The 15,105-nt window shown below is 40.8% G+C and overlaps 1 protein-coding gene across 36 annotated transcripts in view; it reads left to right on the plus strand.

Annotated features, from left to right (window-relative positions):
• ERC2 (ELKS/RAB6-interacting/CAST family member 2) overlaps positions 1-15,105 on the plus strand; it is a 906,155-nt gene that overhangs the window by 738,550 nt on the left and 152,500 nt on the right. For 24 of the 36 annotated variants that reach the window (XR_011994371.1, XR_011994367.1, XR_011994370.1 and 21 more), the window contains one exon: positions 3,799-3,864. The exons of the other annotated variants lie outside the window; for them this stretch is intronic. Coding sequence is in view for 9 of the 24 variants with exons in the window: in XM_072720744.1 (XP_072576845.1) it covers positions 3,799-3,825 (27 nt within the window). In the remaining 15 variants the exon portion in view is untranslated. The remainder of the gene's footprint in view (positions 1-3,798; positions 3,865-15,105) is intronic. 36 annotated transcript variants of the gene reach the window in all.

Raw genomic sequence — 15,105 nt, forward strand, 5'->3', positions numbered from 1 at the left:
GATAAACCTGGTAGCTATCTATACCAGACTCTATTATAACCAGGACAATCTCTTTGCATCCCTTCCCCCAAGGAAGCCAGTGTGAACTTTCTGGCAGAGACAGCTAGCTGAATTCTCACAGAGGCAAGTGGGCTGATTTGAAGGTGACGCTTCCATGATTTCACTCTCATTTTCAGCTAGGACAGGTGTGATAGTACAATCCCCATTAGGAACCTAGTCCTCCAATTTCAAGAAAAAAGCTGGCTGTTAACTCAAAGAGAATTGTAGGTGGTTTTGAAAAAAAGAAAATCCAGTGATGAGCTGTGGCTTACTGGCTGGCTATAGATAACACTTAAAAATAGAGACCAATTAGAAGTTTACACTGGGCCGTTTGCCATGCGATATTGTATAGTTCCTTCCCAGAGCTTCTTTGCTGGGGCTAACAAATGCCCCCCACAACAGGAAGTCACCTGTCTTGTCAGTGATGCCTCATCCCTCTGCCCTTAGATCTTGTCATCAACATAGCCCTGTGAGTGGCCTATCCCCATGAGGAATTTTATCTTAGTATTTAGAATCCCATTAAGGCCCAGCATCTGAGACTGCAGGATTTCCATCAAGGCCTCATATAATCTCTGGAGCTATGGATTCATCCTGAGGTTATTTGATAGCTAAGCCTCCCCACTATTCAAAATTTGTTGTTTTGTGGTCACTGTGCTTTGGGCTTCAGCCCACCTTGGATGTTCCCATCCCCAGATGCTGTGGAAAAAAGCACATGGATGACTGATGGGAATAGAGGCTTTCTTCCCATCCAGATATTTTGGCAACTCCTGGCATAGCAGTCACTCAAGAAGGATACACAAGGGAGGTAACACCAGGCAACATCCAGAAAAGCCACTGCAAAGTAGATTTGGAAACAGAAAAACAAGGAAACTGTCTCTCCCAGACCTGATAGATGCATTTTGAAAGTCCCAAGAATTTCTAGATAGGTTGGCATGAGGTTAGAGATCAAGTGACATTTATCTGTTTCTTATTTTTTTGTCTCCCAAATTTACATTTCTGTTCAGTAAGATTGCTGAACAAATTAATATTTGCATACAAGGAGTAAGCAGTGCAGGAGTCAGACAGCTGTGAATGTTTGGAAATACTGGGAGCTCCCCCTCTGATTAGCTCCTGCATTTTTTGTTTTTTATTCCCTAAGCAGACTCACTCTGACCCAGATCACTTGGTGATTAGGGTCAATTCATGTTTAAGCTTTGAAGATTAGAGAGACCAGAAATGGCCACCACCACCCTTTCTATTTTCTGTTAAAAACTTTCAACTTTAGAAACAAAAAACCTGAAAAAAATGCATAATATTTCGAGTTCACTAAAGGAATTTATCCACATTTCTGCCATGTTAAATGTTAGCAAAGTTTATATTGGACTGTCATATTTCTTTACTTTATTCACCAGCATACAAGACGTCGATCTCAACATCTGGTTTTTAATAACCCTGGACATCTGGGAGCTCCTTTTTATTCCTATGGTGGACGAGGCACAGTAGTGATATTGGCAGTGTATATTTTCAACCTACAACTCCTGTCTGTTTCAATCATAATTAATTACCACTTTTTAATATATTTAATTTGCTAAAAGTCATTTGCATTAGACCACATTTCACTGTTAAGAAAATAGTGGTAGATTTTAGTGCCAGTGGCTTTCTTTTTTTCTTTCTTCTTCAAAATTTAAAACACCCTATGAATGGATTTGAAACAAACTAATGTATACATCTTGTTGAGTTTTAAATGCAAAATGAAATAAACTGCTCTGCAAGGAAAGTGGTTTTACAGCCATTTAGAAGCGGTCAGTAGGAGCTGTGGGCTGCATTTTAGGGAAAGCCTTCTATTTTGTTTTGTAACTTTGGCAAGTCATAGCGTCACTATGCGCCTGGAGTTTTCCTATGGCAGTGACTCTGGGGGTCAAAAACCTTATAATGAAAACGAGGGCTACATCCAGAGAAATATACTTACACACATCCCTACAACATTCTTCTTTGAAGTTCAAGGGGTGGCTAGAACCCTAGAAACCCATTTGTGGGTGCCTGAGGGTCCCATGCTGTAGACTTTCCTTCTTCGTTAGCATAAAAGGGAACATTAACTTTGCTTTTCTCCAGTAACTGAAAGGAAGTTTAATGAATGTAAAAATACATATTTCTCAAGTTACGTAGGGAAAAGAGAAGCTTATTGCCAGAAGCAATTGCTAGATTGTGTAGTGGCTAAAAAACACAGATAAATTATACATGGGAAGACCCAGCTAAAGCGATCAATTATACCTTTTTTTTTTTTTTTTTTGCTAGAATATTCCTATCTAAACTGTCAGTGCAAGTTCACACTAAGTTGTCCAATTTGTACTCTGTGCAAATCACTTGGTGGACTCAAATCAGTTGGGGATTGTTAACCCTTTGTGGGCAATAGATGCCCTTGGCAGTCTGGTAGAATATTTTTATTCTCTTCTCAGAATATTTTTAAGGCACAAAATAAAATACACAGAAATAAAAGGAAATAAATTATATGAAAACTCACTTCAAGGACCACAGATCTGATACTTGAATAGATGAAAATTACCCTAGCCTATTGGCAAGATTAGATTGAACTCTATTAAATTGCTGTTTTTCTAGATCAAAAATGGTGAAATATTGGCATTTTTATATGATTCAAACAAATATTACAACTTATGCAATAAGAATCCAAATGGTGAGAAAATGATCCAAATTATTTTGTTTCCTATTCCTGGTTTTCAAAACAAAGAAGCAAATCATGGCAAAACATGGTTTCATTGGGGATTTATTAAAAAACACAGCTCCCAAATTATTCGTGAGATCAGGATATGACACTCAGTCTTCTACATTTTGTTTCAATCTTTGCAGTAAAAAGTGAGAATCCGTGTTCAGAACAGGTCCTTGGGATGGTAGATTTACTTCTGTCTTCAAAGACTGAATTTCTCTGCCTGTTGGCCACTTCACTAAGTGAGGAAAGTGGCCAGAGCCATTCTGGAAAGATTTTCAACAATGACAATTCAGACCAAATAAGTTTCAGTTTATCCATAGTTGAGCACAATTCTAAGTTAAACAAAACTCTCTTTCTACGAGCATTCTACTGAATTGAAAGTTTTCTCTCTTTGAAACTTATTTGATTGCAAATGTATAATCATTCCATTCAAATGTATAATCATTCCGTGGTGTGCACATCCTCTTTTATGCTGAGAGCAAAATAGAACCTGACAAATAGAGAAGATCACAGCATGTTTGAGCCTTTGTGAAATAACCGATGTGAATTATCGCATGCTACAAAAGTTTGTTCCACCCAAGTAGATGGAGTTGGTTTTTTTTTTTTTAATTCTTCTTCAGCCTTTATTGATACTCTAAGCTTAAGAGAAATTAAGGGTATTTGATTACTATAATTACTTCTCTGCTTACTTAAAAGGTTTAATCTACTCCTTAGGCATATGCAATTCAAATTGCATGCTTTCCAAAAATATAATCATCTGCTAATGTAGACTAATTTTAATCTTCTAATCCAATCTTGACACAGAGTCAGAGCTGGGTGGGTGGAATGTTTTTGTGTGTGGGTTGCCATAGATACAAAACTCAGTTATGTATTTGACAAGTCAGTGATGTGGAACTTAAGTTACTATAGATTTTTTTTTCCTCACTCTTTAAGGTTAAAAAACAAAGTGAAGATCAGTGTGCCTTTCCAGTGCATCACGGTGTAACTAACCTTCTCTTCTTTCATTCCGGTGCTCCCCTCCTCTCCGTGCACCTCCCCACCCGGGCCGGCCACAGGATGACGAGGAGGGCATATGGGCATAGCCGGGCCTGTAAACCAAAGTTCCAGTTTTGTTTTGAGGGGTGAGAAACCATCTTTTATATCATTTTTCTTTTAAAAATTGCATTCTGGTGTTGTATTGTATGTGTGCTCAATTGTGTTCGCTGATGTTTGTGACTGTGCCCTGTGTCTGCTTCTGTGTTCTGTGACCATCCCCCAAGAGCCCCCTCCTTCCTACCACCCCTCCCTGCAACCACATTATTGCTCTGCCATGTTGGGGCTGGGTTGAGCACGATTCAAATGTTTCTGTGTTATTTAAGATGTAAACTGTGCCCTTGCTAGGATTTATACACACTTTTTAAGGCATGATTATGGACTCAGAAATTGTCACAATTCTCTGGTAGCGGTTTTTCAGCCAACTGCTTGCTTTTATCAGATATGCCAGTGTGATGTGACTCTCATGTCCTTCTGGTTGTGTCAAATGTTTGGCAAGGAATAAGGAAAATAAAACTGTATCTTCATGGATCTGAGACTATCATCTCTAAGAAGCCCATTTAATGGATTGTACTATCTCTTCTATGGCAATTTTGAAGAAAACACAAGGATCAAGGCATAGTAATGGTGAATGGGTAACAGTATCTCTTTAAATGAATTAGGATAGAAATATCAGTATTGGCAGGTTAGTGGACTTATCTCTCTCTCTCTCTCTCTCTCTCTCTTTTTTTTTTTTTTTACAATTGTGCTTCTACAGAGCTTTGCATTTTAAATTTCGTACATTGCATTTTTTTCCAGAGGATTTTGCTCTTTTAAAGGTTGATTTTTAGCCATTAAGAACCCACCCTTTATTTCCGTATTATCTGTTTTGTAACTGAATAGTGGCACATGTAATTACCACAAGGTTATAAATGGAACATGGAACTCTAGAGACTTGCTGCTGTGAATCATACCTCTCCAGGACACTGCAAGTTGTTTAACAAGTCATAAACTCCCCAGAGTTGAATATACCAATGGTTACATAAAATATGCTGTTGAACTGATGACACTGTATATGCCATTTTGTTCAGAACAAGGAATGTGGTGAATTGTGTGCCATGGTGATTTTTTATGGTCAAAAAGTATTCAATGTGCAGTTCTTTTTCTGGGACAAATATGAAATTCACAAGTCTGTGATTAGAAAGGAATTTGGGGGGGAATAACTTAGCAGGTGTGCCCTTCCTCAAATCTTGCCTTTATATTGCATGATAGTGGTGCTTCAGGCAAATTTTTAAAATAATAACTGGTGTGTTTTGCCCGCAAGTGACAGTTTCATTGGTGCATTTCACTGCTTAGTTTAACCTGTTGCAGGTCCCACCAATGACTCAGATGGCTTTCTCAGTCCTGTTGAGGATACACAGGGGTTGATTTTCAGATACAACATCTTTCTGCAGGGTAAAGATGTAATACCTCCTGGATCCATTTACTGGGAGTAGAACCTGTTGCCCAGTCATATCAGTCTATCTATCTCTCTTCTCTCTTTCCTGGGTAAAGGGGAAAACAACACTGGAACCAACTCTTCCAAGAGCAGAGTAGTTCCAGAGGGAAGTTTGTCAGTGTGCAGAGGTGGAGAAACCAGAAAAATTCCTAAGGTCCAATCTGAGAGATTCTCTCCCTATCAAGAAAAAGCTCTAAGGGAAACATCACATTTACTTATGCAGAAAAGCTAATGCACATGTCAATTGACCTACAACAACATTAAATAAGAAATGAAGATTTTATAATGTTAAAAAGTAAGTATGTGAAGCGTGCCCACAGCATGCAGAGACAGGTAGGCAAAGGAAGGCTCTAAGAGTCTGGGGGTTGCCTTGAGAAGAGTAGGTCCAACTTGGGGCTCTTCCATGAAGCTCTTTCTTTTGCCATTGTGTTAGGATGCTGAGCTGTATTGGTGTCTCCTCCTGAATAATAAATACTTGTATTCCTCTTTCACAAGATTCATGTTATCCACCTGGTCATCCCCTAAGATAGGACCTGTGTTGTCATCCTCAGGGTAGAATTGGTGCCAAGGTTACCAGAGAAACTTCCTTTGCTCAAGGCAAATAGAGACAACAGTGTTAAGCCCCTGCCCCCTTTATTCTTTCATGAATTTCCCCAAGTACCCTATACCCCAGAAAACAAATGTCTCCTGAAAATTAGTCAATATATAATCCTACTTTAATATTATAATAAATTTTATAGACTTCTGAGGAAAACTACCTATCTTCCTTTATGACTCCTTTAAACAAGTTTGCTTAGATATCCTCAGGCTTTTAAAACCATATCTTATGGATTTAAATAATGAGATATGGGGGACCTTCCACTTTTGAACAGCCATTGCATGTTTTGAGTCATATTACAATCTGTTGGGCCTAACAAGACATTAAATTTATAACTAAAGATGGATAATAGTGGCACATTAAAAATTAACTGTTTTGAACATTTTGATTTATGGCCCTTATAAAAGAAACATCACAAGAAGTTATTTTACTAGCCATCAGTAATATGCTCATAATAGCATCAGAAGTCTTTGACTTGAATCTGGTGTTTTGGTGCTGAAATGAATCATAGTTTAGGAAAAGTCGCTCCAAAAATTACAACAAATTGGAATTAACATAACAGCCTTGACAGCTCCTCCTTCTTTTGCCACTTCCAGACACTAGCCCAGGCATGATTTATTTGTCTCACTGTGATCATTCAAGAGTGGTGTTTTCTGAGACAAAGTGAACTGGGGAAATTTTCTAAAGAGTTTCGACAGCGCTTAGAACTAGGCTTTCTCCCTATAAACCTCACACCCCAGTGTTTGACCCATATAGTCCAAGAACCCCAACCTTAGAAGAGCTCTTGGTCTAATGCTCTGCTGTCACTGTCTTCAAGTTCTTAATAATTTTTGAACATGGAGCCCCACAATTTTATTTTGTACTGGGTCACACAAATTACGTGGTTGGTGCTGCTTGAATTCGACATATATTCCTATATTTTATTTCCAACTTCTCTCAACTCTCCATCCCTGATGGCTTATCCCCACTCCTACTTTCCTATGTCTAGAATTTACCTTTGGCTTGCCTCATTTTTCTGGTTTTCTTGCAGAGACCCTGTAAAGTCACATTTCCCAGCAAGTTGTTGCCCTCAGGGGTATCCCTGTAACGTGTGTTCAATCATTGTCCTCTCGACACCTCCAACTTTTGATTGTGAAAATGAGCTCTCAGAGCCCTTACTGCATTTTCTATCTTGCTTTGCAAAAAGGAAAAGATGGCAGCTTAATTCTTCATTACTTTCCTTCAGGAAAATCCACTTGATGTGGCAATCATTTATGTCAGGAAATAATTCTTCATTTCCACTGAATGGAGATGCTTCCCTTGGACCCCCAAGAAGTATCTTGTTTAGTGAACATTCAGTAAGGTAGAGCAATGAGGGACTAAATCTAGGCACCTTGTGAGATCCAGTGCCACACCTGCCATGACATTTGAACATTTGAGCTTTTATTGTGAACTCTCATAATTGGGCAGACATCGAACACAAGATCATGTTTATTTCTTAAACCACTAGAAAGGAAGAAGTCTTTTTAAATTGAAAACATATGCAAATTTTTAGGACCTGATTCATAAAAATACAGATGTGAACATTAACAAGTTTGGCAAAGGGCCATGATGCTGGTAGATGCGTTTTATTCAAAATGAAGAATTGTAGTTCTGTGCCACCAGCACATGGACACTGTTACAGGAGCGTAAGTATGAATCACAGAACACTTAAACATGAGGAAGGGGGTTTTTTACACATAGAAGCAGTGCTCAGAGGCCACTGGAACTCCCTATCATGCTTCCTGTCAGGAAGGATGAGGAAGGAGATATTTTATCGTAGCTGGAAAGTTTATATCTTCCTTGCTTTCTCTTAGTAGAAATGTTCTAAACGCTAGGCTTTGTGCTTGTACTAGGACAAGAGAAATCCAGTGGATGGGACAGAAGTCATGGAAAGAGACTTTCAGTCTCTTTAACTGAAGTCCCATTTTCTCTGCATAGTGGTTTCCTTATACCTCCCATACTGGGATGCCACCCTCTGTCTCCTATGGCTGAGGATCAAGTGCATCTCCTCTCATACCATTTTCTTTGATTCATTTCTTTGTCCATTTATTTTCCACTTCTTCATCCAGTTTTTCATCAAATTCTTGGTTATACGCTAAAAAAAAACAAAAAACACCAATGAGTAAGATAGATGTGATTGCTACTCTGTGGATCTTTCAATGTAGTTGAGGGAAACAGACCATAAAGAAATACCTGTGAGTGGAAACTTTATGCATTTTGATTATTGCTTTGATGGAAACCAAGAGGATATCAAGATTAACAAGAGGAACCTATTGCTTAATCTACCTCAGATATCAGCGAGCATCTCTCCAAGGAAGTGAGTTTTATGCAAAGCATTGAAAGAATCAGAGTCAGCAGGCATCCATGCCAGGATGTGTGTTTGAGAGGTGGTCCCAGGCAGGCATGCAAATGGCAGAGGGTGGGAAAGGGCTTTATGGGCTGATAGACCACAAAGACCATACCCTAGAGTAGAAAATTCAGACAATGAGAAGAAGGTGAAGTGGAAAGGGGCCAGATCATGGAAAGTGTTTTTAGCCAATGTAGAGTTTGAGTTTTATCCGAGGAAAAATAAAACCATAAAAAGAAAATTCGAGGATCTTAAGCAGGAACATGGCATGATTCAATTTATGTTGTAGAACAAGCTTGACTGTGGTATGGAGGATGAACTGTCATGGAAGGAAGAGCAGAAGGAAGGGTCGTTGCATCATTTGTGAGATAACTGATGGTGCTGACCCAGGGGAACAGTGGGAGAGAGGATACCCTGTGGGGGATAAGTGGATAAGTTGGAGAGAGACTAGGAAGTAAAGTCAGCAGGACTCTGGTAGATGGATAAGAGAAAGGCCTAAATGAAAATGCCTCCAAATTTCTATGGGTTGCCAAAGCCAGGATAGGCCATTGTTGGAGGTTGAGGGCTGATCAGGAGTCCTATTCTCTTCTGCTTTCCCCAGGTGTCAGATCAGACTGACCAAAAGAAAAGCAGACTTTGACCTCCCTCTTTTTTATTTCCCTACATATCGGCATGGGAATCTTTGACCTCTCATTGCAGTGACATGCAGACCGCCAAGTTTAAAGCATAGCTGAAGCCCAACTTCAAGAGTGACTCTCAAAAAAAGGAGAGAGCTTGAATATCAAAGATTACAAAGAAAAATCAGCAGTCATATAATAGGGAGACAGGTGAAGCATAGTGATCTCCAGAAAAACCAAGCTCCTGAAGTTGTAGAAGGATGAGGAGGACCCACAGATAGGAGGAAGATGCCATTGGCTCTTGCAGTACCCCCTGAGATCCTCAGGCATCAAGAATTCTATCACCCAAGGCACATTTTGTGAAATTTTGCCTGCTCACAAGGATTGGCTTCCCATCTTAAAATTCCGAGTGTATTATTTCCGGCAGAAGAAACTTTCAATAACCTGTTTTCAGGAGTTCAGATGGGAAGTGACCAGAAGTAGTCATGAAGTATTTCAGAACCACTATGACAAAGGCTCTGCGTATTCCCAATGCAGAATTCATTCTTGGGCAAAGTGAGATGCTTTTGTTTTATCTGTTCCCCCACTTACTTTTTCTTCTTTCCTTCTTCTCCTTCCCCCCCCTCCTCCTCCCCTTCCCCCTTTTTCTCTTCTTCTTCTCCCTCTGCTACTCTGGAAGATATATTGAAAGCTGTTGTTCAGAGTTACAGCTTAAATGTCTTTCCCAAAGTCCTTGTGGTCAATAATTCATTCAAAAAAATATTTCTTCATCTCAGTACTTGTGTCGAGGCAGTGAACAAAGTACAGTTCCTACTTGGGGAAATTTCAAGTAGTATATGGATTCTTAAGCAGATGTCCACGAACCCCCCAAGGGGCTGCAATCCTTTGACATGGCTAACAGACTTGGTTTGGGGTATGTGCACATCTTCCAAGGAGAGCATTTGTGATCCTCCATGGATGCTCATGGGCCAGGAACTCAGGAAAGGAGAACCACTCATCTGTGAGATATTGCGTGACAGTGTGATAGGGTAGTTCATAATGTGGTCACTGCATTTAGATGGTCCTGAATTTGGATGCTGAATCAGCACTGCTTGGCTGGGTGGTCTTGGACAAGTATCCTTTCTTCTCTGTCCTTCCATTTCCTCATTTGAAGAAGATAATGCACACTTCACAGGGCTGTGGTTAGGATTAGATGACATGAGGTGAGTAACACACCTAGCCATGTCTGGTGCATGGCAAGAGCCCAGTCCTCATCAGAATATCACTGTTATTGTTACTACTATGCTTGGAAGAGCAGACTCTATAAGTCAACTGTGAGGTGGGTGGATTTGAGGGATAAGAAAAAACACAGAAGAAACGAAAACCAAAAGGGGAAATCTATTCCTGTGATCATAGCTATTCAAGCCAGATACACATTTTCTAGGTCTTAAAGCATGTTTACCCTAAAAAAAAAAAAAAATCCTCTTCAATTATCTTTGATTGTAATGACACTTTGGTATAGCAAAGGAAATTTTGATTGCTGGACACTATGGATTAGCCCATGTTTCTAGAGGAAGGTTTCTTTTAACTCAAAGAAAAATTGAGTGTATAACATGAAAAGTTAACAAATATTTGACAAACAACTATGAGCTGAGGAAGAGAAAGAAGGGTAATAATATCTCAGTCCACTTCTTTCTATTCTCAAGTATGATGGACTTGGGGGAGCTGGAGTAGAAGCTTTTAAGCAGAATCGAGTGCAGTAAATAAGTTTTTGTGGGTTTTTCTGGAACTTGTGAGGGTTACCTGGCAAAGCAGTGCATGTTGGCTTGGATATGACCATACTCTCAGGACTTGAAATCTGGCTGAGAAATCATAAACAAACAGTGGTGATAAATGACCATGAACCAGAGGCAGGAGGTGTCTAGTGGAGTGTTGTTGCATTACATTACATCCTTCCTGTGCCAGGGCTGGCGCTCAGGGAGCACTCTGGCCTCTCCCACCCCTTTGTCATTTGCTCTAGAGTGCGGTGCTGGTCTGGTCTTGTTTAACCTCTTTATTAATGATCTATAAAGGAGAGAGAAGAACATGTGAAGGAAAGTTGCAGATGACACTAATTTGGGAGGTGTTGGAAATACTAGCAAGGTCAGAGAAATCACACAAATGGCCCAAAGAAGGTTAGGAACATGGAGGGAAAGTAACAAATCTTGGAAAGGTCTAGACACTCACATCTGGTGAAAATTAATCTGAAACACAGATATCAATGGGTGGGAGGACTATGGAAATCTGAAGGCTAAAAGAAAAATAATAAGCTGAGTGGACATCGGGAAATCCAGCCATGGGTGAGAGCAGGGAGAGAGGTTCCAATGGCAGTTAGCACAATCCAATATTGGCAGGTGCCAGAGAGACATATATCACCACTTGTGACAATCCTGCCCATAAATTGTATCATATTTGGGACATGATAATGTTGTGCACACTCTTTTCCAGAGGATCACGTGTGTTACCGAAAAAATGGAAAGGGTTTTTAAGGAATGCAGCCACTAAATGAGGTTAAGGCACCATTTAATGTTGGGTGTGGATCCAGAACTCCCAACAAGAGTCAGCATTCAAACACATGGCCAGAATGGCATTTTCAGGGAAAGCACAAGGGATTTCTCTTGGAATAGTAAATGTAGACTTGATAAGACCACATAGGTCTCATTCCTAAACTTAGGGACCTAGAGTAGACGCTTCTCAGAGGGCTGTTTGGGGAGCCATCCAATTGGTAGACAAAAAAGCTGGACCAGAATTTTCTTGGTAGTTCAGGGAGAGAAACCCAAGCCCCATCTCTTTGCAGCCATTTCCACAGCCCCAACGAAATGGAAAAATGAGATGATAACATCCAAAACAAAAGTGCCTATTTAATGGCCGCCATTGGGTGTATTAACCAGAATGTCTATTTTCCTTTCTGCAACTGAGGCATCAATTTTCTGGAGCTTAGGGGAGGATGTGAGAGTAATGAACACTGCCCGGTGCATTTGTTCTTGGCAGCGTATGAGCCTTCATTGTTCTGCACTCAGGTGTCACCCCAAGAGCCCGGATGCCTGTGGCTGCCCTGAGTCAGCATGTGGCCAAATTAGCAGCCCTGCTGATCCCTCAGCATCCATTCTTCTTTCAACACACCTTGATATCTGATGTAACTGCATTATTTGAGAGGAGTTTCTGTACAAATCCCTCAAAAACAAAGAAAACCAAAACCCCTCCATGGTGAAAGGGGGACTCTCCTCGTTGCCTCATGTCACTGGATTTGACCAGGCTCTGCATGTTGGGCTTTTTGTGGCTGTTGTTGGTCATGTTATGGTTTTAGTAACTTTTTGGGATTGTATCTTCTGGTGCCAATGCACCATGGGAGCATAATGAAGTCATGTTAGAGGAAATGCTTTGTGCCTCTCATTGTCCAAAGGCAAAGACACACTGGGAAATGGAAGCAAGAGTGTTTTCTTCTGAGAGGGACACAGTATGCCAGGGGTAACCCCACCTCCACCAACTGATCTGAAGTGCAATTCCGTCTCTACAATCGGCCACAGAAAAGAATTGTCCTTCCCTCTCATGGAATGTGGAAAGAAGAAAGGGAGAATGAGGAAGTGTTCCAGAGCCAAAGAGCAATCTTTGTCCCTCCTTATACAACAGGCTTGGGACTCGGTGAAATCCAATATGTCAGATAAGGCATTGACCGTGTGTGGGTATGCAGGGCTGAGAAGTAACAGGTGAATTTTCTTAAAAATTGTGAATGCACTAACATGTTTGCAAAGGCCAGACTGTTTGGTAAGCCGTTTCTGTGCTTTGTGGGTGAGTGTGAACATCTGATCTGAGGCTTGGGACTCCTGCCCACGGAGGTTTTCTGGGAGCTTTGTGTAACTAGGAGGCTGTCACCTTGGACAGGGGCCAGGAACAGGGAAAGATGGGCTCTCTCCATCTCCTCCCCACCCCACCCCCAGGCTGGTCACTGCTTTCCCAGTAATCACTGAGGGCAGGGGCAGCTGAGGGGAAGCCTTAGTTGCTGGTGCCTGGTCCACTCATCTCTGGACATGTTTTCCAAGTGCTTCTCCCACCTCTCTCTCATTCACACAGCTCCTTTCCTAGTTTAAAGGAAATCCCCCACATCATCCTTACTTTCATCTGATCCCTTATCAGCTCTATGAGGGTGGCAGGCAGGTAGCACTGTGCCTGTTTTACCAAGTAAGAAAGTTGACTCTTGGTCACCTGTTTCGCCCCTGTAGTAGTAATTCCCTAAGGATTTTCCCTAGAATATTGATGGTATTGGATATTAAGAGACACGATTCTTAAAAATTATAATAAAAGCATTTTATGTTCAAATAAGTTTGAACAAAACTGGACTAAACAGAACTAAATAGGTTTCTTCATTTCAGGCCTTCTCAGACCCTTTAAGATTTCCACTTCAGTTTTCAAGCTCCCCACCCAGTCCCTATCAAGGAACAGGGAATGTGGGCCTGCCTTTCTGAGGATCGTGATGTAGCCAGCAAGGGCTCTGACATTCCCCCCACACACACACCTCAGGAGTTTCCTCCACTGACCACTTCTTCCCTTCCTTCTGCTCATACCTTCTATCACCTCATCTTCCTCCTCCTTTTCTTCCCCTTCTCATGAATTAAGTGTCCATCAGGCACATATAGGAGTTCATGGAACCAAGATGGAGCTGTAAGTCCTAGATCTGCCCCCTACGCAGCCATATGGCCTGGGGCACATTACTTAATCTCTCTGAGCCTCAGTGTTCTCATCTGGAAAATGCGGAAAATACAGTTTTAGTTTCCTCTCTTGTGGAGTTCTCATGAAGATCAAATGAGACAATGACATAAAACACTAACCCGTTACTGATACGTAGTAAGCACTCAGTGAATACAAGCTCTTGTTGTTTTAATTTTTCCACACTATCCACACCTCTGATATCTTCTTCACTAGTCAGTCCTTGCAGACTTGGGACTCAGTGGCACCATCAGTATTTCTATAATTATGTATCAAGTATCTGCTATGTGTTGTAAAGATTTAAATGTTTACTCAATGGGTGTATCCTGAATCAACTTGGGTGCTGAGCACCAGTCTGACCACTATGACCACTGTACATCAGCACACAATATCAAAGGAGCAGATGAAACGGGTCCCCCTGGGATCTTCATGCTTTGGATCAAAAGCCCCTTGCCTGGAATGGCTGACCATAACTTTCCTAGGGCCAAGCCAAGGGCCTCAGAAACAACAAAAATATGTGCCTGCAAATTCAAAAGCCCTCGATACACAATCCCCAAAAACTAGCCGAGAGAGTAGCCAATTGGAATCAGATTGATGAAGAAGCTTAAAACATTTCAGTCATTACAAGAAATATCACCACCATGTGAAGTCAGGAAACATTCCAACAGAGGCCATAAAGTAAGTGAAATTACAAAGAAAATGCTAAAGCTGCCTTTTTTCCTAGATGTTTGCACTCTCTTATCTTGGTTGATCCAGAATAGATAAAGGAAATATTGGAAACAGCTTGTTGAGAAAGGCCATGTTGCATCTTCTTTGCCTTCAGGAGAGCAAGTACATGCTTGCAGGCCTTGGTGTGTTCTTCGAGAGGTTTGCAAGGAATTGTGCAAGCAAGCTATGTTCCAGGAGATTATGGGTCCTTTGTGTTTCATGTTTCATGGTTGCCAGCAGCTGGCATCTTTCAGAAATCCCATGAAAAGTGGGCAGAACTCATTGTGCAAACTTCTGAGCAGAGGGTTTAGAAGACTTTGTGTGTGACTCTTAATCTTGTTGGGAAATTTTAGGGTAAAAAATGTAATTACATCTGAAATGCCAACAACCAAGGCCAAAGGCATGTCTCCTCTTTGGAAGGTTCTTTGTTGATGAGATTAACAACTAAGCTCTCGTGCTCCTGCCTACAAATTATTCAGATTATTTGAAAAGAAATGAAAGAAGATACTGGGAGGAAAAACGCCACATACCACATTATGTAGCACTTAACTAATGCTCACCTGTTTAGCGATGAGTTCAACAAATATTTATCAAGTACCTACTACGTGTAATATAACAGAAACTATACAAATAAGGTTCCTGCTCTCCTTGAGTGATTTTACCCAAGTAAACTATATTCTTAACTATTTGTCAATGGTGGGTTATAAGAAGAATTCAAGGACCCTGTTGTTTATCACAGGGCAGCTTCAGTTGCATGGTCTATATTGCCATCAATTCCATATAGAAATAGATCAGCATGGACAATTCAGTTGGCGGACAGAGAGGACTGTGTGATGTGGC

The sequence above is a fragment of the Vulpes vulpes genome, chromosome 9 (assembly GCF_048418805.1).
Source record: "Vulpes vulpes isolate BD-2025 chromosome 9, VulVul3, whole genome shotgun sequence".
NCBI classification, from domain to species: Eukaryota; Metazoa; Chordata; class Mammalia; order Carnivora; family Canidae; genus Vulpes; species Vulpes vulpes.